This window comes from Vipera ursinii (genome assembly GCF_947247035.1).
Source record: "Vipera ursinii genome assembly, chromosome: 3".
NCBI lineage: Eukaryota > Metazoa > Chordata > Lepidosauria > Squamata > Viperidae > Vipera > Vipera ursinii.
In genome coordinates, this window is record NC_139516.1 from 35206200 (window position 1) to 35232970 (window position 26771).

General features: G+C 38.5%; 1 protein-coding gene across 1 annotated transcript in view; it reads left to right on the top strand.

Moving 5' to 3' along the window:
- The window catches only part of NAV1 (neuron navigator 1), a 247801-nt gene that overhangs the window by 140919 nt on the left and 80111 nt on the right, over positions 1 to 26771 (top strand). The window contains 2 exon segments of the mRNA XM_083360193.1: positions 7818 to 7920; positions 16155 to 16520. Of these exon segments, the coding sequence (XP_083216319.1) occupies positions 7818 to 7920; positions 16155 to 16520 (469 nt within the window).

A 26771-nucleotide genomic window follows, 5' to 3' on the forward strand; every position in this document is an offset into this window, starting at 1 on the left:
AAAGTGTATGATCTGTCTTGACATCCACACTTCACTTTTTGATTGAAGCAGCTCCTAGTTTCTGCAGGACTTTTTAGTTTTGCTTCCCTATCTTGATTATTCTTGGGAGGATCAGATTGTTTCTTACTTCGAAACACTGACTTCACTTTCTTGTAAATGTCATTTTTCAATCAGGTCTCAGTTATGGACATCAGATTAATTGCAAAATTGTAATGAATGCAACCTTGCATTCATTAGCAGCAATTGGAATTCAGGGTCTCCAAGAATTTGATAACCTGGTATTGAGACAAATATTGACAATGCAAATTCCTGAAGTATCTATCTACAGTCCTATAAGCAGTCTATAAGGTGCTAATTTCCAGTATTCTTTCTATATTCCATTGTAATGCAAATTAATATCTCTAGAAGGAAGGAAGCAGCCTTTACATTAAACTACACATCATTACAGCTATGTCCTGTTTAAGAAAAGAGGGAAATAAGAGAAATATGCAGGCATTAAGTGAGGCTTTAGATAAACCAAATTCTCTTTTCCTGTTTCTGATTTTCTTTTACAAAATTAGAACAAACTGCTCAGCCTTCTCTGATAGTATTTTGCTCTTTGAAGATGAAAGTAAAGCCTATTTTTGCATTATCTGCACTGGTTATCTGCTTGGACAGTTTTTTTGTCATATGATCTGGCTCTTTTTAGAACAAAACCAGATATCAGATTGTCAGAGTTTGTGAAACTTAACTGTTCTGCTTGGTTTTCCTTATCCTCAATAAAGAGAATAAGGATAATCTGTACACAACCAAATAATTGGCATCAGAACATAGATTGTGGAGCTAGATTGTGGAGTTTTTGAACAATAGCCAATGAATGTCCATAAGTGCTGAACTGCTCTTTACATTGAAAGCATGTTGATTTCATTTATGCAGCTGAATGAGGCCCAGTATACTACTTTTCTTCATGGCCGAGTTAAGATGCATTCCTCCAGTACCTGAATTGGCAGGGGGAAAAATACCAGTATAATTTACTCTGCCCAGACCATCAAGCTTTCATCTACCCCAATAATGGTTGTGAATTATTTGGTGCTTTCAGCTTTACTTGGGAGGATTTAACAGCACAGCAATTGCTCTGACCTTTGTCTCCCTCCGACCCATGATTACCAGCTGTTGAGGAAAAAAAAAAAGCTGCCAATTGCTTTCATTAATCAAGGTAGAGTAGGTTTGGGTGAATGTAGGCAAATGCATCACTTTGCAGGTTGCTTTGTCACTGGTGTGGAGATGCAACGGTTGGTACTTCTCACCGGGGATGTTTCTGAACATGTGTCTAAAAACCAGAAAACCTCTGTCCAGAAGTAGCCAGGCTGGCACATCGGTAAAGTGGGTGGAAGATGAACCAGGATGAAGTGCCTTATTGGGCTGGAAGGGAAAACTGAAACTATTGTAAATATAAAATATACCGGTAAATATAAAACCAATATTAAAAAAATCACTTCAGCTCCATAATTTCCAAAATCATTAAGTTCTGCAAAAGGAAGCCAGTGTTGGCAGTGATTAGCCCACAGGACCAGGAAGTCTCTCCTGGAGTATACAAAATGCCTCCATCCCAAATAATAAAAAGAGCAGAAAGCACTCCCTGGCAAAACCTATTGGCAGCACCACCTAGAAAACCTTGAATGCACTTATATGGGCCAGAAACAGCATCGTGTCTGACAGCCTTTTAAAAAAATGATATATCTTCTGATCTTTTGAACATTTCTTTCGTAAAAAATCAGATCTGGCAGAGTCTGGAGTAACAAGCTAGAAGACTAGCAATTAAAAATATATAAAGAACATTACATGTGTATCGAGTGTCCAGGTTCTCCTGCAGCTCTAGGAAAAAAAGGCCATAGAAGGTAGACCCCCAAGGGAGAAAAGGGCAAGTCCTCAACATCCCAGCTAACCATTGTAGCTTAGCAACTGCCAGATTGTGAATAAGGAACTGTACATTTTTATGCCAAGATTTGGTTGGAAAAAGATGGAAAATACTACTTTTGACTTGAAATAACTGAGGACAAACATAGGTTGTGGTCCTGTTTTGGGTGACATCGACCCTTTTGGGTAGAGGGGGCTCAAAGAACCCTTGGAAGGGTTATGTGGCAAAAATTGTTTCGTAATTGTCAGATATAGTTGTTTCAATTTGCTCACAGTTGGATGTTGGTCTTCTTGTAGCTCCAGGAGAGCTGTCTGGGGCAAAGCCTGGGAATGATTTGAATCTGTTGGGTCTGATGAAGTGGACAGGGTCCTTAGTCTTATGATATCAGTCATCTGTTCTTTAGATTCTTTAGACTTGTTAATGCAAGTCGGGAGGTGGTGAATCCACTTTGAGTGAAAAGGTCATTCATTTATGTACCTCTTAAGGAGGCTTTGGTTTATCCCTTCCTCAAGCATCACTGGACCTCACAATACTGGATAATTTTCAACCAAACTCCAACCTCCCCTTTTGGGGATGGTGATTGTGAAGGTGGTTGCTCAGTAACTCCAGAGAGCCTTGGATGAAACGGATTATCAGGATCCTTTTCTGACAGGATTCATAGCTGGGTATGAGATGGAAACAGCATTGGTCGTGCTTTTGGATGGTCCCTAGTGGGTGGGATGTGGGTTTTGCATCCATCCTTGCCTTGACAAAGTGCAGTGGTGTGGAAGGTTATGTGTATTTTTTGTAGAACACACATCATACCTCAGTTCTGTGAGCTTCATTGATTACCAGTTTGTTTCTGGATCCAGTTCAAGACCTTTAAGGCCCTACATGGCATGGAATCACTTTATTTGAGATACAACCTTTCTCCAATTACATCTTCCCATCCCACCAGGTGTAGTAGAGAGGGCATGCTGCAGATTCTGTCATTTAAAGTGCTACATCATTTGGCTGGCCCTGGCTATGGGCCTGTTCAATTTTGGTGTCTACATTGTGGAATATTTTACTCCCTAAGGCCCTGATTTTCTGAAAGTCCCTTAAGACTTGGTTACACCAATAGCCCTGAGGACCCCAGGAAACTTTCGGACTAATAAGATGGCTTTTTAACATCCCTTTATCCATTTTAATTAGGTTTTATGGTTTTTAATGTTTTAATAATATATTATGTTATTATATATTGTAATATATTAATATTGAGGTGAAGGTTCATTCTCCAAGCTAGTGGGTTGGTTTCTGAATGTTTCATTACCAGGCTAGGTAACATCTTCAGTGGAGTTTAGTTTAATATTAACTATTGCTTTTTAAATTTGCTGTACATTGCCTAGAATCACTTGTTTTGTGAGATGGCCAGCTATATAAATTTAATAAATACATACATATAGCAGGCACAAGTAACGAGTTGAGTTCAGTGCACTAAAACTCTATTACATGCTACCTACAAACAAGAATCTGGTTTCTAACTGTCAAGGCAAATTGGTGCTAGACAAGAGTCAATGGAATTCAAGGGGTGGGGGGCTGGACTTAGGTTTCTTCTGGCTACATAAGGATTCCAAATTGATGTTGTGTTTGACCCTACTTTTAGGTTCTGGTCATCTGATTGTACATTTCGACATGAGAAAATCCAGAAACAGTTTTACTCTAGTGATAGAATTTTAACATCAACTTTCTGAGACCAGAGAGGAAGGATAGGAGTTATTCCAATACTACTCACTTCATCAAAAAATAAAAGCCAAAACAGCTTCTCTTGTTTCACCCCATCCCATGGGGAAACAGCAAGACATGAAAAGAGATCTACAAAAGATAGCAGAAAAGCCTGTTGCACCACAAAGCATTTGTTTAAAAATCAAGGGGAAAGCAGAAAGCAGCACGTCTTACGCTTCTTAAAAGTGGAAGCAGCTCTTTCCAACAGCTTTCTCTTGGACCCACCACATAGCTATAGTGCTCCCAGATTTCCCTCTACACTCTCAGTATTTTCTCTTGCCTATGCCAAGATGCAGTCATTGTGTTTGTTGATGCTTCCATGTACTTTGTTATAATCTACTCACAAACACAGCTGTCTTATCCTAATGACCTAATCCATCTGAAGAATATTTATTTATATTACAATGCATACATACATACAATATACACACAAACATATTGTTCACTAGCAGTATATCAGTGCATCCTACAAAGCCAGATTCTAGCCTCTGTCAAATTATCTGAAATGTTATTTATTCATATTCATTGCCTGCTTTTGTATTACACATAGAGAGACACAAACACAATTCTGCCCTGTTTAATGTGTTACAAGATTTGTCCATCCATTCCTACTGTAAAGGATGCTTCATAAGGCTGGACATATATGTTGACATGCAGTTGCCACTTTCATTTAAGTCCCAAGATAGATTTGAAGAAATATCCACTTAAATGACGATGAACAAACCAACAGAGAAAGAAAAACTGGTGATAAGTTGGCATAGAACGGGGTAAGAAAGAGGCTAATTTTAGGTTAATATCTCCACTTATTGCTTTCTTTGCATTGCTCAATTACTTTAAACATTCATCGGGGACATATTTTGTGAGATTTGGTAGCCTCATTTTGAATCATGATGAGACCTTGAGCATAAAGGAGCCTTGGTGGAGCAGTGGGCTAATGCCTCCTTAAGTAACACCAGCTGCCTGCAATTAGTGCAGGTTCGCATCCCACCAGGCTCAAGGTTGACTCAGCCTTCCATCCTTCCGAGGTAGGTAAAATGAGGACCCAGATTGTTGGGGGCAATTAAGCTGACTTTGTAATAATGCCGCTTGGGCTGTGTGTGAAAGCCCTAATAAGCAGGCATATACATAGAATGAAGGCTACTGCTAAGCTTGTAAGCCGCCCTGAGTCTTCGGAGAAGGGCGGGATATAAATGGAATTAAAATAAATAAATAAATAAATAAATAAACACCAAAGTCTCGCAATATGTTACTGTTCTTGAATGTACAAGATTTTCATGTTCTCACAAGGGACTTCAGAGATCATACAGCCCAAATGATATCATTAGAGGCTTGCTATTTAAAATAAATATAGATTTGAAATACCTTTTGTGGGACTGCAGACAAGGTTTAAGGAAGGAATTGATATTTTGACATCCCAAAGCTGCAGATTGTTAAGTGAATGAGCAGTAATTTGAAAAGAAACACAGTTCCAATTCATAATCCATTGTGTGCACGAAGACTAGAAGTAAAATTAAAACCTGTAATTTCAGAGCCAGAAATCCAGTCTTGTCCTGTCCCATTATTCAACTCCTAAAATGTAAAATTTACTACTTATATATGGAAATGCTAAAATAAGCTGGTTAAAGATTCTCTAGTAACATTGCCAAAAATATTTCTGGAGCAGCTTTTATTCACTCTTGATTCTCTACCATGGCTCTCCTCCCCTCCTCCCCCCCCCATCATGGAAATGACTCAAATGTTACAACTCGCTCAGATCCTACAGTTTGAAATAGCAAGGCAGTTGATTAAAGTCAACAGTAAAATGACTGTTTTAGTAATAGCAGTGTAGGAACTTAAGTTTAAAGTTTGGTTAACACACATAGAAACCAAAAGGATTAGAGTACACTTCCAATCTACATCTGCATTCTTAATAAATCCCAGCTGTATATAAAAACACTATGCTAAGCAAACAATCTTCAGTAAGTTATTACAGTAAAACAAAAGAAGCTGTTGATAAGTGGTTGTGATGATCATCTCGATAGGAACTGTGCTTAAGCAGAGCATTTCTACTTATACCTTGCAGTCATATCCTCACTACATCTTCTTTGCCCAATTCTGGGTCAAAAGATGTCTATCCATATTCTAGGTTCTGCGTAGGCTTAACTGTGGAACAAACCAGCCATTTTTGCTATCTTCTAGCAACTATCATCTAAGTCCATGGTGGCAAACCTATGGCACGTGTGCCACAGGCAGCACGCAGAGTCCTCTGTGTGGGCATGGGCACCATTGCCTCAGTCCTAGGCCTTCAGTCCCGACCACAAGCAACCTGCATCAACACCTGCGCAGGGTAAGGTTGCGGCCCCTGCCTCCCTAAGCATTTTTTTTTTACTAACCTGCCTTTCAGCTCCATTCTGTTTCTCCATCCGCTTCTCAGCCTTCGCCGCATGGGACTATCGGTAAAAAAAAAAAGTTGCATCAGACTTTCTAACTTCTCACGAGATCTCAAAAAGTTAGAAAGTCTGATGGAACTTTTTTTGTTTTTTATCAATAGTCCCACAAACACGCGGTGAAAGCTGAGAAGTGGACAGAGAAACAGAATGCAGATGAAAGGCAGGTTAGTAAAAAAAATGCTTGGGGAGGCAGGGTGAGTGCAGCAACCTTACCCTGCATGGTGGCGGGAGGGTGGGACGTGTGCCCTTCCCATTCCAGGCCAGCCTCTGCAGCCCCAGGGTGGCTGTGCTAGGCGGCAGTGGGCAGGGTGTTAAGGTGGGGGTGGCAGGCCAACCAAAGCAGCAGGTGGAGCGCTGGAGGCTCGGGGAGGGAGGGCACTGAAGTGGGTGGTCGGGCCATTGGCAAGAGCAACACATCTGAGTGGAAAGCGGCCTTGGAACAAATAGGGCAGGTAAGGAAAGAAATCCTCACTCCCCCCAGAAATTGCCTTTCTTTCCTTACTGACTCCCAGCCCTGTGCCATTTCTTCTTCGCAATCCTCTGCCACTGCCTGTGCAAGTTAACAAAGGAAGTGTTTTGGAGGGAAAAAAAGGTTAATCAATCAATTCCAACTTCTGGTGAAAGATCTATATAAGCTAATATAGTTGCTCCTATCACTGGGCAGAAGTATGTGGCTGTTACCAGAATCGAACTTGGATAGGAAGGAAGATCAGGATTTCAGCTATGTCCTGCAATTTCCATGTCTGTCTAGTTCTGAATGTGTGTGGTCTACATGTCAAATAGCAATCTTGGTATATAATGGAATGGGAACGAGTTCAGGGATGATTCACAGAATATTTTATGAGCTAGTTTCATAACCTGCTGTGATATGCAAAACACTTAATATTTTTCATGTATGTTCATAGATATCTTTATATCAAATCTTGAATCTATTGCAAAAACATTAGACCAGGGGGTATGGTCTAATTTAAGAAAAAAGGGGGAAATCCCTATAAAAGGTCAGTTATACCACTGAGTCCAAATGCTGATAGGTGGATATCCAAATCAGTACATCTCAGGCAAATGTCTGGTGAGCTTCCAATTAAACATAACCAAGCTCACTGTCTCTTTGGATAATTGGTTCCATTTTCAAATTGCTATTTTTGTTAGGAAGATTTTTCTAATACTAAGTCAGATTTTATCTCTCTACATCTGAAATCTGGAATGAGAGACAGCAAACCTTAAGCTTTTCTGTGTGACGTTCCTTCAGATGTTTGAAGTGTTGGCATGTCTCCTCTCAGACATATTTCCGTGCCAAACATATTACCCCACAGTAGCTGAATTTACACCATACACTTCATTGTCTTTTTGAATTAAGCCATTTTTGGGGATTGCACAATTTCTCAAAATATGAAGCAACTAATTTAATCCAAATGTACATAAAACACCAAAGTACCAACACAATTCTAGTTAATCTAGCTTAGCATGTTGTGCAAATGCAAGCATGGTTTAATTAAGCATATTGTTCAAACCTATCCCCTCAATTCCTTGACAACTGTTTTCCCTCAACTGTCTTTCATTACTGGAAAGAAGCTGAGCTGGGAGAAAACATTTCTGGGGTGAGTGACAAAATGGGAGAAATGGGAGAAAATAAGGAAATGCCTGTAGTTGCTCGTAATGTGCTCCTTTGTTAATAGACTCCAGTATAGGGTTTCTGTGTGACGTGAACATAATATCAACCTTGAACATACTATCTCTTTTCCCAACAGATCCTGAATCCCAGAGAAAGAGGACAGTACAGAATGTGCTGGATCTGCGGCAGAACCTTGAAGAGACCATGTCCAGTTTACGGGGCTCCCAGGTAACTCACAGGTGAGATCTCTGCTCTTGGTTCCCTTTGCTCTTGAGTAAAACACCGAAGTGACATTTTGCCAGATGAGTATAAATCATTTGGCCAATTTCTGTTTGACCTTTTATAAAAATCAAAGGACAAAAGCGCCACCATGGATCAACTAGTAAAAAGCAAATGGTACCTCTATCCTAAAGGATTAGGATTTTGAAAAGCTGCCATTAGAAAGGCAGCTGCCCTATTTTCCATATATGCTGTTCTTTTCTGCAGACCCTGCTAACATAAGATGTTGTTTTTATAAAATGATTCAGTTCTTTTAATTAAGAATCAGTTCTGCTCTTTAACCTGGGCCTTCCTCTTTTCTGCATGCTCTGATTTGTGTTAATGGCATTAGGAAGAATCCTGATCTTGACAGCGATGTGATTAGCTTATGTTTTGATTCAGAAAGCCAAGGGACATTTATTCGAAAACACCAAATACTGTATAGTATTTCCAAATATAGAACACTGTGGTGTCTAGAATAGACCAAACTCTAATCCTGATGTGTCAGGCTTGTTTTGATTTAACCTGATGTTTGAACCCAGCTGCTACAACTTAGTCTTATACATGAACCAAACTGTTATGGCTTAATCAACAAACCCTGGTTAAAATATTTGGTTTCATTATGTATGAATCCTCCCAGAATCCAGTATCTTGCTTCATAAATAGTAGTCTTAAAGGGTGATGGAATTGTGAAGTTAGCACATAGAGCTGGAATCGTAGCACTCTCATTCCTCAGACTTGAGCTTTGGCAGCAGCCAAAGTGATGTAGTAAAACTTTCCCTTGGCTCCCTATGATCCAAATGAGCTAATGCAGTGACAGCAGCTTTTTGGACCTCCAATGAGCAAACCACAGCTATGTGTCAATGTAATTTGGTGGAAAATAGGGAAGGAATTGGCTGGCAAGGTGATCATTCTCCAAGCAACATGGAAACGGTGATCAGATTATTTTTTACCATCTTAGGGAAAACATGGTTGCCACCAGCTCACTTTTTGTGCTCAGTTCTATATTTTAACTCTCTGGTATCCTAAATTACATTCTGAGCTGTGCACCAGAGTGTGGATAGTGACCTTAATAATACACCAGCACAAAAAGAGATGCTTACCCACACTGTCTGGCAATGTGAATTTAGCTTCTTTCTCAAGAGCTTGTTAGCCCCAGTTTGAGTTTGAAATTATTAAGACAGCTGGAATCATTTGAAAATATATCCAGAGATTAATGCAGGTCACAGGTTGTGTATGCAGGTCACAGATTTTGTATGTGTGTGTATATTTGAGTAAACTTCAAGTACTAACTGACTGCTTCTCTAAATGCAATGCTCCCTCATTGTTGCTTAATTGGTGTCTTAGTTTCTGTCCTGTTTTTCTACCCCACATCACAAAAATGGATTCTGGCTCATGATGCAAAATAGGAGTCTCACACTGACTGCCTCCCTCCATGTGGGGCAAGAGCTGGCAGATGAGATCCACCCAGATGAGTCACTGCTGCACGAGATCCAGCCAGGGAGGATTGCTGGGCTTCTTCCAGAATATTTGTTTAGCTTAATGTGCAGAGGTTGGATCAAGAGAGATCGCTTCAGGGAATAAATCCAAGGCATTTGTTACTTCTATAGAAGGCTAATTTTGAGAGAGCTCAGCTATGCAAGAGGAAAAGCAAGGTGGAAAAGCATATGGATCTTGAGAGACGAGAAGATTCCAATATAACAGAATCTCTGTGCATATCATTGGCTACACATGTGCCTTCTGCCAGATAGATTCAAGGCAATCAGTTTCTTTAAGGATGTTTAACAGCTGCATTTATGCTTATGCCCAACAGGAAGCCAATCATTCATCCATTCATTGCTTGTGTTGTATGCAAGAACTAGAAGAAGTGGGTTCTAAAGAGTAGCTATTTTAGTGTCTTGAAGTTGAACCAAGAAGAGCCTTGTGACACTTTTTAGTCTAACAACACAGGTATTCATAGACTGCAATATCTTCTTCAGATGCAGTGGAGGGATAGTTGCTGTCTGTGAAAAAAAGCATTTTAAAGGCATACTGTATCTTTAGAATAAAAAGATATGCATAGCTAGCAGTATGTGTGCGTAAGCCTGTGACTTGAGGAGCATGTGATAGCCTTGATGAAATGACTTGCAGTACATAAATCATAAGTTAGTCTTTAAGGCCCACAATGCTTTTCTTTTTGCTGTTTCTGAAGGAAAGATTAATGTTATAGCCAATAAATTCACTGATTAAAGGACATATTGTACAGTGGTAAAACACACTGTCTCAAATTCATATTATAATTTATGTTCTTTCACAGTGGATTTCATTGTTCTAAATTGTAATCACATAGCAGTTTCTGTGTATTTTTTCTGTGTGTCGACTTCAGATGACAGGTCAATGAACAGGGGTGTCTATTGCTTTCTTTTCTGTTTTCATTTTAGGTATTAAAGAGTTCTTCGATCTAAAATCAGGGTGCTACACCCTTAACAATATTTTTCCAGTGAAATCTTCTCTCTCTGGATCTTTAAGAAATAGCACCTTGAAATTCAATTAGTCACAAGAAATAATAATTAAAATTGAGTACAGTGAATCTTTCTCCAAGGATAATGAGTAAATAGTCAAAATTATTCATTTAGAACTGCTCATATATTGAATAGTAAAAGAAATGTCAATACTAAACAGCATGCATGTTGAGGTTCCTTTGCTAGTTTTCGTTTTGCTCTGGAACTCTCAAAGCTTTTCCTGAATAAGGTATAAAGTCTTCACTAGGCTTCCACAAGCACAGCAAGAGTATGGTAAAAGCTCTCTTTGAACTTTATTTCTCCCCTGCTTGCCCCAGTATACTTTCATGTATAACAGACATGTCAAACACAAGGCCCGGGGGCCAGATCCGGCCTGCGAAGTGGTTTCATGTGGCCCGTGAAGCCATCCTGGAAACAGTGAGGGAACGGCCCCCACTGCCTTGGCCCTGGCCCAGAGACCCTCCTTCTGCCAGAGACCCTCAGATCTGTCCCACTCCTGCCCAGGCCCCCATAGGCACCCTTGATGCAAATGATGTAGAGCTGGCCACGCCCACCCAGTAGGCCATATGCACTCTAGCCACGCCCACCCAGTAGGCCACGCCCACCCAGGCCATACCCACCCGGCCCCCTGAGGGCAACCGCAATGCTGATGCGGCCCTCAATGAAATTGAGTTTGACACCCCTGATGTATAAAGAAACTGTTAGAGGGGAATAGCCTAAAGCCTTCCAATTGATAAACTCATTTTCTTTGTATAGGCATTTTGTTTATCTGAAGAGTGTTCAAACAAATTTGTGAAGTACAGAAATTTATCATGTTCTCCAAAAAAATAGGTTTAATAAATTAGGGAAGAGATGCAGTAGCCTTTGCTACATGGTAAACTGGAGATATTATTAGGTTGGAGATATTGTTTGAAAGGAAGAGTAGTCCTTTGCTAATTTAAGTTACTTGAGAAATTAGTGCAGTAGAAGCATTAGAATAATAAACTCCTGTTTAAAGTGTTCTAATAAGTTTTTCTCAAGGCTGAGGTGTTTCCCTAGGAAAGCCTGATCGTTAATCTAAATTAACCTTAAATTAGGGATATGATATTTCATTATATGCAGCCAGGAAATATTGAGGAAGTTCCTTTGGGGAAAAAATGACCATCTGGGTGTGTGTACATCAGTACATTGTACAAAATAATATATCGCTTAGAGCTATGAGATGGCACACCCATGCTTTTGTTAAAGGATTAAACCATTTAGAAGAATATAGTTCATGATCACAATTATAGTGTGCCAAAAGTAGGGAAAGATCAGTGGACTCTAAAGAACAGGGATTATATTTAGTAATATAACACCATATTATTCAAATTTTGTCCTTTATCTTAAGTTTTAATGTGCCTACAAAATTAAGCCATTAATGAAAAATAATTGAATCTTGAATTGAACCTACACACTCAATATATGCTAAGGTGCTCCTTAGTTGTACATGGGACTAAATCACATTTTGAATGTGCCATTATGTAAAATATTCCCTGCAGTAAAATGTTTGCTACCATAGTGTCAGACTAGAACAGCATGTGAGGTTCTCATGCCTGCGTACAGGAGTTTACTCAACTAATGGTTAGACTATTTTTGTGCTAGATAAGGGTTAACAGAACTCAAGAGGGGTTGGACTTAGTTCATTTGTGGCTACATAGAGACTCTAAGCTGATTCCTGTTTTGACTTCAGTCCAGGTTCTGCCACTCCTTCTCATAGCTATCTAAAATTATATAACAGATGTGGGTAGTCTGTAGTTGTTAGAGCTGCTCCTTAATGCCTTTAGTTCCTTCTTTGTTGAGTACTACTGAAAATTGCAATCAACACCCTAAATAGGTTTTACAGGGATTTAAAAAAAATCAAGAAAACATTCAGACTCCCTTTAGCACTTAGGAAAAAGTGAAATTCCAGACCTTGACCACATGATAGAATCCTCCCTGTTTTGCATTACTGCTCACTGCCTGCAATTCTTCACTCCTCAGGCGATATTAAGTCTTGTCCACTCCTGTCAGAGAGCTTAAGGAAAGTTTCTTGTGTCCTAAATAAAACTCATAAAATAGCCTAATTATTCCCCTCCACCCCCTATATAGCCAGAGTCACTTTGCATGAGATGGGTGGCCATATAAATAAATAAATAAATAAAATATAATAATTGTTATTAATTTGTGCTAAAGTAACTTTTGGTCATTGAAGGAATACCTAAAGTAAATAGATTTTGAGAATGGTGATTAATATTCTATCCTTCATTCCCCCCCCAAAGAGTTACGGTATATTTTACTACTTAAAAACATGTTATGCATGAAATCTAGATATGCTAGATATATGGAAAATTAAGGAATTCTCCTATTGAGAATTTGGAGTGTGTGAACTTTACTGCCTGGCTGTGAAACTGAGCTAAAAGACAGTCCTTTTAGAAGGAAAATCAGGGATTTAGAATAGGCGGTAGATATTCATGGTGTGAATTTTTGCCAGCGGCAGGCTCTCCTTTAAAGCTGGAAGTATGTAAAAACAATTTATAATACCTCTAAGATGTGATTTTAGATTGTTGTAGGAGACAGGTGTCAAACTCGCTGTGTCACGTGACGTGTTGCAACGTATCGTGACTTTTTTTGCATTACTGGAGCTGGAGTGGGCGTGGCCTCCATATGATGCAACCAGCCCGCGGGCCAGCAGTTTGACACCCCTGCTGTAGGAGCTGTTATCATTTCTGGGAAAATATATTAGTTTCAATAATTGTGGGGGGGAAATATAGCAACAAGAGCAGAAGATACGGAGAGACCTGGCTCATAGAATCACCAAGAGTCAGAAATGACTGAATGAATATCATCATCATCATCACCACCATCACCACCACCATCCACATCATCTAGATATGTCTTCAACTTTAATAAGAGTACATGTACCACCTGAGGAGCATGGATAGAAATTTATTTTAAAATGTGATATACTGTATTTTTATTAGCATTTAATTTCACTTCTGTCATCTAAGCTCTGTTATTAATGTAATTATTGATACTGCACATGAAGGCTTCATGGGCTGCCTCCATCTCTCCCCATGTCTGTGAATCCATTCCAGATACAGTTTCAATTATCAGTTTGTATTTGATGTCCGGTGATGGGTTTATTGAATCTAAATGGAATGCATGCCTGGGAGCTAGAATACCAGCAGGGGCCATTAACTCTAATGTTTGCCTTTATTTGTAAGGGAAACGTGATGTTATCAGCTGGCTTGATCATGGTTTCATACATTTTACACACCAGTTTCAAGCCTACTTTTTATATCACTGTCCATGGTATGGTATGAATTAAGAGGAATAGTTTAATTGTAGGTTATTATTCATGTGAATTCATGCCACAGCTATTTAAAGCCTGTGATTAATAGTTATTAGGCTCCTCACTAAGAGGTAATGATGTGCACAGGTTCTATTGATAAGGCATAATGGTTTTACAGAAGATGTGGGTGAAAGAATAGCTTAGCTTCTGTTTGTCCCTTTGTGAAAAAATAATGTCAATGTGAAGAAGCATTTCAGTACTAGTGAAAAGGAATACTCTAACTTCATTTCAATAATATAAAAGCAAAAGGTTCAAGAAAGGCAAAAAAACCCCAACACTATGGCAAATGTGTGAGTCACTGCGTGTGAGTAGGGCAGCTATATAAATTTGTTGATAAACAATGTGTGCTTGTTATTCTTCTCAAAAATCATAGTTCCATATATAAAGATATTATAGAGGATAGCTTAAGTAAACATTATGATAAGGAGTTATCAGTGAGATGTGTGGCATATAAATTTAATAAATCAATCAAAGGTGGCCCTACAACTTAATAAGGCAAATTTTCACTGTCATATTTAAATTGGGATGAAGATTTTTGGTTTTTGGTTCCTTCTGATAAAACCACTCATTTTCTTTGGTGAATTAAGTTGTAAGGCTGAATTGTAGTTCCAATGATAAGTTGCCCAACCCTGTATATGTAAAGAAATTATCAGAAAAATACAATATCACAAAGGAGTGTAACTTCCTCACAGCAGGGGGATGTAATATTTGATGCATTTGAAATGTCAGTTTAATTTCTCTAGATATAAACTACAACAAATCTATAGCAGAACATATATATTATCACATTTATAACTCCAATGTTGTCACATCAGCAGCTGCAGAGGGTAGATTTATAAGCCCAAGAAAATCTGTGGCTGCTTTAAAGACAGGTTCTGTGTTCATATCCCCATTCTTTCTAAAGCACCAAATACTTTATAGTCCTGTCCAAAGCTTTAGAAAGTATCTATTCCCATAATTAGACATAAAAATATGAACAGTTTGCAGACAAAAATTTGCAGCATCCATTGTGAAATTAAGCTCCATTAGGCAGTTGAAAGTTTGAAGATGAAGATAAAGATAGAAAAGCTTTACTAAATTAGACCAATGGTCTATCTAATACATTGTCACGCTTTGCTCAGTAGCAAACCAGGCAACTTATGAGTAAGTCAGAGTTCTATCAGGATAATACTCCAACAATTAAGCTCTGCAGGTTGGAAATATTGGGAATGCTAGTCCCAATAAATATGGAGATACAAGGGTGGAGAATACTATTGTGCAGGAGAGATTCTTAGGATTATTATGTGAACACTGAAGTTCTTGTTGCAGTCCTAAAATGTCTGTAAAATTCTCTACTGACACTATCTTCCTTCCTTCCTTCCTCCCTCCCTCCCTCCCTGCCTCAGGATTAAATAGCTTTTAAGTGGTGCTTCCCAACATTATGATTCTGTAATTTTAGCTAGTGATATTAGAGCTTTGTTTGGTACCAGAACTGGCAATCTACAAGAAAATGAAAAGCAATAGCAAATAAGCTTAAGAGTGTCTTCTTTGAATTTCGAGAAACTTAGAGCAAGAACAGTGCTACTGTCTGATTAGGGTTGCTATATTGGGACAGCAGACTGAAATCCAGGTAATCACTAGAGGGCAGTAAAGAGTTAGCCTGCTGCCTTCTACAGTACTGGACATCTGGATTTTTGGAATTCAAATCCCATATCTTTCAGCCTGCATATACAGTGCATAGTTCCTGGCTGGGGGTATAAATGCAATCAAATTACTAACATAAAAATCTTTAGGCATAAATAGCTCCAACCAAACTTTTAGTAATAAAAAGAAACCAAATATGGTTGTGGCCTGCTGCAGGGCTAGTGCTACCTATGTGACATTTCTGAAAGAGGGCACCCTAGATAGAATGGCAAGGAGAAGCAGGCTATGGCTTAGTGCAGGAGACAGTTTCGGTGCATATTGATCAGGGTGAGCAGTACAGTAGAAAAGAGCAGGTAGAAAAATGTGTAACGTACAATGCTAACTGTCTATACCCCTTCAATCCCAAGAAGAGCCTTGAGTTGGTACTGTTGTCCTTTCTTGAAAATCTTGGGCATGAGAGCTGGGCTGCTCCCTTCAAGATAACTCCCGCCTCTTTAACACAGTATTTTTCAACCTTGACATGGTTAGATGGGGAATTCTCAACACTGAAATCACATGTCTTCATGTGGTCAGGCTTGAGGAACACAATTTCAACCAAAAAATAAGATTCGGAAAAAGGCCTTTTCTGAGAGGTTTGCCTTGCAACTCAGACAGGTCTACTCTGGATTTTGAGAAATGTCTTGCTGAATCTCACCTCTCGGTCTAATTTCCCACCTTTCTTTCTTCCCTCTTCCTGCAGCTCATTGGAGATGACATGCTATGACAGTGATGAAGCCAATCCCCGTAGTGTATCTAGCCTGTCCAACCGTTCCTCCCCTCTGTCATGGCGGTATGGTCAGTCCAGCCCACGCCTGCAAGCCGGAGATGCTCCTTCGGTCGGTGGGGGGTGTCGCTCAGAAGGCACTCCTAGCTGGTACATGCATGGGGAACGAGCTCATTATTCCCACACCATGCCCATGCGCAGCCCCAGTAAGCTCAGCCACATTTCCCGTTTGGAGCTGGTGGAATCCCTTGATGCTGATGATGTTGATCTTAAATCTGGGTACATGAGTGACAGTGACTTAATGGGCAAGACAATGACTGAAGATGATGATATCACCACAGGGTGAGTACCTCAGCCCTCTAGAAACACTATCTGACTATTTAAAATTAGGCTTGATGTTCTGTATATAGTAATAGCCAAGGCAGATCAGAACCACATTGACAGATTATATTTCTGTATTTTTTCCCCTTTGTTATGCAACTATTTCACTGGCAGGTTAGTGATAAATACCCAAGACATGCAATAGAGCCGGATTCATTTGTTGAAAACATATTTTTTTTGTAGACAGAGATTTAGATAAAGACGTTTATTGGATTATTACTTCCAAAGAAAAAAGGAGCTTGTCCAGTGTGATACTGTTAGAGCAGATTAATCCAGATGATTAAAGCCCAGTGATCGTATGGAACACATGTTTCTAGTCAAATGTTTCACTGACAGTAATATTTTCAAGCCTAAATACTTTACTTGAAGTGAAGTAGAAGAAATGTCTATGCAATATTTTAGGACCAGTTGTTTAGGAGCTAACCATTCTGGTAAACACAGTTTTAGCCAGTGAGCATTTTTAAAAGAATGAACAACACATGATTTGTCTTGCACCATGTGGTAACCACACTGTGGCTTATTAAACTGTCTGGGTTAACTGCGCATATTAATCCATAAACAATAAGTAGCTAAACTAAAAACAAAGAAACCATAATATAGCTTAATGCCATGTATGAACCAAGTTGTGTAAACTGAAATTCTGTCTTTCTGTCAGAAATTTACTTCAATTGTTTTATCAATTCTTTTCTCCAAGCTCCATATTTCTTACCTTTTAGGAATGACAATGGATGAAGGAATTTGGGTAAAATGAAAAAAAAATATTTACACATTTTACTGTTTTTAACTTTTAAGCTGATAACATGATCTTTAGGGTTGTCTCACAGATATGTGTCATACAAATACTGGATATATATCCTATATATAAACTGTATGGAGTCTGACATAAAGATTTAACCAATGTTGCATCATTTTTAGCATCTGGTATCTGGAAAAACATATCCTAAATCATCATCTGAAATAAGCAAACTTTAAAGGGGTATTAATTGTACTTTGAATTTTGTACAAATTATATTTTCTTCCATTGCATCCCCTGATTTTATGATATTTGGTAACATTTGTTAACATAGTGTTGAGTGCAATAAAAACTATGTGTTAATTTTAATATTGTGCTCAGTGTTGGGTTGTTTGGAAATGAAGGGTCTTGTTTTTCTTTGGCTCACACCTCCTGCTGTCAGAGAGAGATGGATACTAACATAGTGAGATATTATGTCATACATTTTCCATTTAAAAGTCCCAGAACTCCATCAAGGGAAAATACATATTATAGGAATATAATATGTCCTGAAAATACATATTATAGGAAATTGTGCTGAAGAATCCTTGTTGATCACAGAACTTTGGTCTACAGATATGATAGTGACAAGTTTTAAATCCAGTTATGAAGCCTCTTAACGTTGCTATTATTATTATATAGAATAAGAAAGCTAATCACTAATACAGATTGGACAGAAATAGGCAATGTGTTTCTGAAGTGTGGTTTTCCTATGGGAACATCAAGAGTTCTTGTGAAGCAGTGAGTAGCTTTGAGTAGCCAACAGATCTTGTTCTTGATCTTTGTAAGTTTTTCCTCTCTACAAAACAAAAATGCCGTCTCTTAATTTCTGGGAAAAGGTAACAGATAGCATAGTTTTCATCTAAAAATTCTTGCTAGGAAAAAAAAGATAATCAATGTTTTTGAAATCATACTATGATATCATCATTTCGTGCTACTGGTTATCACATTTAAAGTCCTGAATGGATGGTGCCTGTTTATCCCTGGGACTATTTGTCCTTGAGGATACCAGCCCAGCTCACCAGCTTGAACAACATGAATATGAATTAGTTTCATATTTCTTAAATATTGTCACATAGTAAGACCTTGGAGATAGGCCTCCCCTGTAGGTGTCCCAGCCCTGTGGATCTCAATCCCTCTTGAGATCTGGAAAGTGTCTACCCTTTTGATCTTCTGGAAGGCTGTAAGCCCTGACTGTTCCCCCCCCCAGTGGAGTTGATGAGTGTTTTGGCACTGGGATGGGAAATGTGCTTCTTCATGCATGGGTGATGTGATTGGTTTATTGTTTTTATTGTTTTTGTTGTGAGCCAAGTAGTACTATGACATATAAGATAAGCGGCCATATCAGTTTTAAAATAAATAAATTATTATATTATAAAAGGCAGTACCATATATTCTGATTATATACAGTATATATAAAATACTCTTTTTATAACTATTGCTTTTGTCTTCTTTTTTCTTCTCTTTTCCTTTTTTTGTATTTGTTTTTTAAAAGAACAAAGAAATAAAAGAGTAATGTTTAAAAAATATTTTTTTAAAAAAACAGCTGCAACATTTCAAAATTAACAATCATAGAAAAGTGGGATTTGAAGTAATAACTTTGCTGCTGTATTTTTCTTTGTTCTGAATTAAGGGACATTCTCTTCAAATAAAAGACAGCTGCCCACATCTCTACTGTAAGCTAATTAATTACTTGCAGAGGAGCTGTCTCACTGAACATGGGATAGTAGGATGGGGCAGAAAATTTCTATGATTTTACCATTGATATGAAACAGGGGACTGGCGTTATCAATATGCTGATGATATGCCACTATACATTTCAGCCCCAGGTTGCACAGGTGGGGCTGTATGGGTCTGGATGGGGAGGAAGAGATCAGCTCAATCCTCACAAGATTGAATGGCGCTGGCCGTTTGGGCTTCCTGAGTTAGGGAACTTTTCACCATTAGCCATGGATTTTGAGACTGGTATGCAGTTTGGGGTTCTTCTGGATATGCAGTAATTCCTCAGTGGTTAGGTGGTAGCTGTGGCCAGGAGGGCTTTTGCAGAGATTCTTCATTGTCTGGAGACTCTTTGTGTTTGAATGGGGTGGAACAGACTTTGGCTGAATACTAACAAGACAGAGTGGCTGTCTAGGTCAGGGCTATTATCATTGTTGGGATGCATTTCCCCATTCAAGACCGATACACAACTTGGGGCTCCTTCTTGATTTACAGCTGTGGCCAGAGGCATCTTTGCACAGGTTCATCTTGTATGCCAGTTGTACCCTTTTCTTAAGGCTCTTCAGACAGTTGCTCGTGCTCTGGTCACCTTATGATTGGATTGTTGCGATGTGCTCTACATGGGGCTATACTTACAGATGACCTGCAAGATAAAGCTGGTTAAAAATGCAACTGCATGAGCAGTAATGGGCACTTCTTGGTGTATCCCTGTCTCATCACTGCTACACTGCATTGTCATTTTGTAGGACCAAGGAAGTGTGCCCTTCTGTTGTGCCCCCCACCCCTAGAATAGCATCTTCCCTGAGACATAGACCGGTTTCTAGAAAGTTTGAAGTATTGAGTCCTGGCAACTGCCTGGAAACTTTGCTGAAGTTTTTTTTGACAAGATTTGGCTTGCCATAACCTTCTTCCTACATCTGAGAGAAAATGGTCCAGAGTCACCCAGCTGTCTTTGTGCCCAAGGCAAGATTAGAAGACTCTCTGGGATTCTAGCCTGGTTTTTTTTAACCGCTATATCAAAATTCCTCTCAGTCCCTTTGGTTTTCTTGACAAGATGTTGGAAGTGGTTTGTCACTGCCTTTTTCCTGGGGCTGAGGACTCCTATTTTAATATCTACTGAGAATTGAAATGCATGCATCTTAAAGATGCCAGGTTTAAGAAACCCTGGTTTAGAGGTCAGTTCTCAATTCATTTTATTTTTTCTTCCCGTTTAAATCTACTGCAGCTGCCTCTAAGGGCACCTGCAGCACCAAAGACATCTCTGTCAGTCAGAGACTTAGGTCATTATTAAATAACTAAAACTTTGACAATTACCCAACTCTTCTCATTGCACAGTTAAAAAGGCAACCAAGATTGAGTGGACTGTTCAGCCTAAGTCAGTATACTAAAACACAACTCAAATGGGCCAATTTATTTGTTTGCAAGTCTACAAGGCTTGCAAAAAACTGGCAGACATTCAGGACGTGTTGTTCCTGCCAGTGGATGAGCACAGAAATGTTTCAGTCTAAGCTTGTCTATATGCCAGTAAGAAGTCTTTATCCTGCCCTCTCAGTTTTGAGCTAAAAAATGCTTCACTCCTGTGAAAAATGAAAAAAAACCACACATTCTATAGGTTCATGTTAATGGAAGGCACTGAGGCACTGTAACTATATTTGAGTCCATTTGCTCAGACCTAATATCCAGTTCAGTTTTAAACTTCTCTCCAAAATGACACAGTTCCCTTGATTTATTTTTATTCTTAGAAGAATAGAGCTGGAAGGGACCTTGAAGGTCTTCTAGTTCACCCCCTTGCTCAAGCAGGAGAACACATACCATCTCAGACAAGTGACTGTCTAGCCTCTTCTTAAAAATCTCCAGTTATGGAGCACACACGATTTCTGGAGGCAAGCTGTTCCACTGGTTAATTGTCCTCACTGTCAGGAAGTTTCTCCTTAATTACAGGTTGCTTCACTCTTTGATCAGTTTCCAACCATTGTTTCTTGTCCTTCCCTCTGGTGCTTTGGTGAATAACGTGACCCTCTCTTCTTTGTGGCAGCCCCTCAAATACTGGAATACTGCTGTCATGTCTCCCCTATTTCTTCTTTTCTTTAGACTAGCCAAACCCAAGTCCTGCAGCCGTTCTTCGTATGTTTTAGTCTCCAGGCCTTTGATCATCTTAGTTGCTCTTCACTGAATTTTTTCCAAACTCTCAACATCTTTTTTGTGATATGGTGACCAAAAGTGGCTGCAGTATTCCAGGTGTGGTCTTACTATGGCTTTATAAAGTGGTACTAATACTTTGTGTGATCTTGATTCAATGCTTCTGTTTATACAACCCAGGATTGTATTAGCATTTTTTGGCGCTGCTGCACACTGCTGGCTCATAGTCAAGTGACCGTCCACTCTTGATATAATAAACAAATAAAAAAGTTGCATTTAACCAGAACAAGAATAATGATGTCTTTACAATTTTTTTTAAAAAAGAAACAGAAGCTGAGATATAAGCCCAATGATAAAGCTAAAAACCTGACAAGCTAAAAACCTACTCTTCCTAAGAAAGTTGCGGTTTGAAAAGAGAAAACCTGAGAATGTATCATCCAGAACACAAAGCACCAGCTGAGAAATATTTCTTTACTGTAAAGAGTAAGACTACACTGTTGGCAGTAGTATTGATTTAACAATTATTAGTGTAATTAAATTTATCTTCCATTTCTCCCCAAGTATTAGGAATGACTAACCATAATTAATACATAAAACAAAACTGCGTATAAATATTGATTGATTTATCAAATTTATTTGCTGGCCATCTCTTAGTTCAGGTGACTCTGGGCAGAGTCATTTGCCCTATAAAGTGGCAGTTGAATGAGAGACCATTGAGCAGTTTTCCATTTTGTTTTCATTTTCTTTTTACAAGTAGTTTATTATTTTTTTAAAAAAAAATCCTCTCAATGTTTTTATTCATATAACATCATGTAGTAGGTTAAGGTAAAAAAAACTTAGTGAATGTCATGGTCAGGGTATCTAGGTCTTCTCATTACTATTGTGTCTCCTATTAACCATATGGTTCTTTTTATTTTATTCTCTGTAGATTTATTTTTCTTGTTTATTTGTTTTATTATTTGTTTAGCAAATGATGAGAATATGACAGAAGTAAGCATTTTTCCTGCTAGTGATGCTTTTAATGCTCTTATCTTCACTTAAAAGCTGCAGCTGCTAAAGTATCTGAAAAGCAGGTAGTATTTTTCCTGTTGCAATAGTTGGTGCTTTATAGTTGGCCGAAGAACATTATAGTTTTGAACCAATACATAGGTTTTTATTTGCATTTGGTTTTCTTTAAGTGGTAGGACTCTTGTTGGTGAATATGCGCATAATTTTTCCTTTTTATTGATTTCCCTCTTCTTCAGTTCTAAACTGCATTAATATTATACAGGCTTAGGGAATTACAAGGGTTTGAGTATACATTCACAGAACAGATTTTATGGAACCAAGGCTCTTTGCTAGACAGTTTTTTTGTTTTGTTTTCATTGTTCACATGATTTCTGACTTGTTTGCAACCTAGTACTTAATTTGGGAGTGCCTAAAACATGTCAAGCAACAGGACAAGTTCAAAAAATTGCTCAGTGTCTTTCTTCCCCAATCTTTTGAAAAGAGTCCAACTATCCTGTATTCTTTTCAAAAAAGCAACAGGAATGCAATCATAGCTGCACCCAAGGTTTAATTTGAGGATGGTTCATAGTAACAGGACTAATTATATTGTACTTAATATTTAAAATGCATTACATAACAAGACCAAATTTATATCTGCCAGAGTTATGACATACTGAAATTAAAGTGAAGCACAGTACTTTAAATCTGGGCAAGTACAATATATTTATTTTTTTAAAAAAACAACAACCCACACATTATTTTTTTCCAGATTACCGGGTAAGTTATTAAGGTAAATGCAACTCTTAAAATTTGTATTGGTTGTATAAAGATTATGAAAGTATAAAAAAAGACTGCTTTTATGAAGAGCAGAATTGTTCAGTATTTGCATGAGATTCACCTGAAGATATAATTATTATTTACAGTACTTCTTTCTATCTGCATATGAAGACCTTGATATCAGTGGCAACCTTATGATAAGTGAATTTCAACTCCCAGAATTTATGTTGGCTGGGGAATTCTGGAAATTGGAGTTCACACATCATAGAGCATTGTTCAATACGCTAAACAATGACCATTCACCAGAGAGATTAGAATTAAACACAAAAGCAATGAAATTTGGAGTGAAACTGGAATGAAGGAAGCAATATTTTAAAGATAATGAAAGAGATATCATTTGTTTCATGTTCTGGAAAAAGCTTTTGGCAGAATGTTGATTGAAAGGGTACAAGATGGAACAATAAATAAAATCTGGGAATTCCAGTTTGCAGAATATGCATACCAGTTTTTTTGCACTTCAACAGGTCATGGAGAAATACATGAATATTAAAAATAAAGCTTATTTATTTTGGATTTGTTGATTTAAAGAATATATGATAAGTTTGAATAGGCTGGAATTACAAAATATTTTTTGTGAATATAGAGTTGAAAATTGTTTGCTGAATGCAATAAAATGCCTTTCATTTCTTTGACTTACCATTCCTTACCCATTTTCTGCTTAATGTTATTTGCCCCCAAAAGGATTGACTGTATGTAGCAATAATACTATTAAGTCAATGTTCTGTACTGGCTCTTTTACTATATAATAGGGGTTCCCAGTGAGTTGCAAACTTATTTTCACAAGACAAAAGGTTGGGTATGTTTGCATGCGAAGATGTTTGCCTCCCTTGGTCACTCTTTTTTTGGCTAGAGGGCTCTTGTTACATAATTATTGCTTACTGGGGAGAAACTGCGAAGCATTATATTTCTCTGTCTCTCTCTCTCCAAAGATGTGAAAGTCAGCTAATTCAATGTCTAAACCAGGATTCCCTACAATTTATAGGAATGCAAGTCCAACATATTTAGTGAGCTGCAGTCTGAGTTAAGCTCTTTAAATAGCCACCTGCACTCATTCAATTGTTTCTGCCTTTAATTTGTCCTTCCTGCATAGCATGTTGTGGTTTTAAATGCTGACCCAGCAACAAACTAAAGGCTTTCTGGTTTTGATTTGCTGATTTTGGAGATGCTAAGGGAGTGATGATAATACAGAAATGGATTATGAGTTTTACATTCAGATTTAAGAAGTCATCTATGAATGTATTTCACAGGGGCAGAATCTATTCCTTCATTTGCAGTGACTCACAAAACTGAATGTTCTTCTCTGAATCTAAGGGGAATTGAACCTTTTGTGCACAGCAGCTGTTGCTTTTGGAGTTCCTGTTGAACACAGTGCCTTTTTCTTCTTCAAAAATAAAAAAACAAATTTACAAACTCCATTAAGCAGAATAAGAGGGGAGGGTCCATGTCTAACAGCCTCAACTGCCAAAATGAAAACACTTTTTTGTGCTCTGAATCCAACATTATGGTCATATCTATACTAAATAACTTGAAAACAGCAGTGCACAATGTAACTTTACAGCGCTTCTATATATCAGTTTGGGGGGGGGGAAAATCAGAATCAGAAAATTGGCACTGTGTCAAAGATGGCATTCATAATATCACCAACAGAAGATCTGGGTGAAAGTTTATGCTGGTTCTTAATCAGGGAGAAGCTGTGGATGGGAGAAGCGTGTATTGTTGAGTTCTTGGTGCTTTCTGAGTCGATTATTGGGAGTATATGTATGGGGAAGATATTTTTCTATCTTGACTCTGATCCTACAGAATGTCCACTTCCTGCTTAATATCATATGTGGACTTACTAGAAAAACTTTGCATCTCCTCTTCACTGTCACTATTATTCATTTGCTCATCTCTTTGTGGCTAGAAAAGAGAAGGCAAGTAAGCAGGCCATGGAAGTGTTCAATCCTGTTTAGGATATGGGCTTTATCAGATGCCAAACATGCCAACCCATGATACCAGTTTGATAATGCTGAGATTGTTCAGCTAGAAGAAAATGTTATTCTGGAGTATCTGATGACTCTTGTGGCATCAAATTTAAACATATAAACACATTGCCATATAAACTATAGATATTAGTCAGGCTGAAAATGGACCGTCCTAGTTTCATATCATGTAAAGTGGCTTAGTACCACTTTATTTTATATATTCAAATGAAATCTAGTGTTGTTTGTCTTTACTTTCTTTACTGAGATAAGAAAATCAGATTACCATCAATAGATAGAGGAATTATATTCATGCTAAGGAATGACTAATCTCAAAGCAATTTCTAGCTTTAAAATGTATATGTCTGGACACGCATGTATATGCACACATAAGCTAATTTTAAAAAAATGCTACTCAATTTATATATCTTACTTTGGATGGTATCTGATCATATATGTGGATTCTAATTCCCAAATGTGCAAAAACTTCTCTGGATCTACTGGGTACATTAGATCCTGTGGTACCCCACATTTGAAAGGCTAGAATTATTCTACTATTGCAAATTTACTGAATTTTTGGTATATTATCATTATTAAGGTTTTCCTGTTAAAGATATTTGTGGTAGGAAAAGGGAAAGGATTTCATGGCATCTAATGTTTTTCTTCCTTTATGCAGACAGCCCATACAAGGTACATGCAACAGAAATTGAACTTCTCAGTTCTTAAATCTTATTGTAATATTAAAAGAGAGCCTGCCGCTCTTCCCTCTAGATTCTGTTCACCCCCACAGGTAGACCCCCATAGGTAGATGTCACTTCTTTGAAATATCAGTGGACAAGACACACTGGCTCTGTAATTAGGAACTCCCATGGTTCATTTTAAAATGTATACTGTAGTTGCCACAGAGACAGGAATAGATACAGTTCTGGACTGTGGTGTGGGAAAACCAGGAGTTAACTCCACATCAGTTTTCCATCTGTAATTGTTTCCTTTCTGAGGTTATTTGCCTTATAAAAACATATATGAAACCATAACTTTTTAAAGCAGAGGAAATAACAGACTCAGGAGGAGATTTTACTTTGGATAACAATAGGGTAGAGAAATATTAATTTATGTCCTTGCCTAAGTGCATAGTCCAGTCTCTAACATACAGTACATGCATGCACACACCTACTCTCCTATATACAAACCCACACACAGAATCGTGCTCACAGAATTAGAGCCTTTTTCTCCATCTTGACCTTAAAATAAAGTTATATTTTAGTTCTGTGACTGTTTTTTAAGGTTCAGCTTTTAGATGCTAGCTTATCTGCATTAAAGTTCTAGATCAGACATGTCAAACACAAGGCCCGCGATTGGTCGATATTTGGCCCCAGGGATACCCCAGAGATGGTGAGGGACTGCCTCCCACTGCCCTCGCCCTGGGCCTGGCCAAGGCACGGGCAAAGAAGGTGGTGAGTGCATGGGGCCCAACAGCGTCTGGCAGCAGGGGCTGTGTAGCCCACTGTGAATACCAGGCCAGCCCTCCAGCAGCAGCACTGTGGCGGCACTGGCAGCACGTGGAGTCAGGGGCAGCAGCACTTGATGCGGACCTCCAGACATGCCTACTCTGTCCCATCTCTTTTTGGTTGGAGAGCAGATCACCAATGGTCATCTTGGCCCCCTCACAGGTCTTGCCCATGATCTGCAGGTGGAGTGCATTGCCCTTGACACCTTGGTACCTGCTGAGGTCCCCAACCACTCACGCAGGACCATTAGGCTTCCACCCAAGCTGCAGGCCGCCCAGCATGAAGGAGG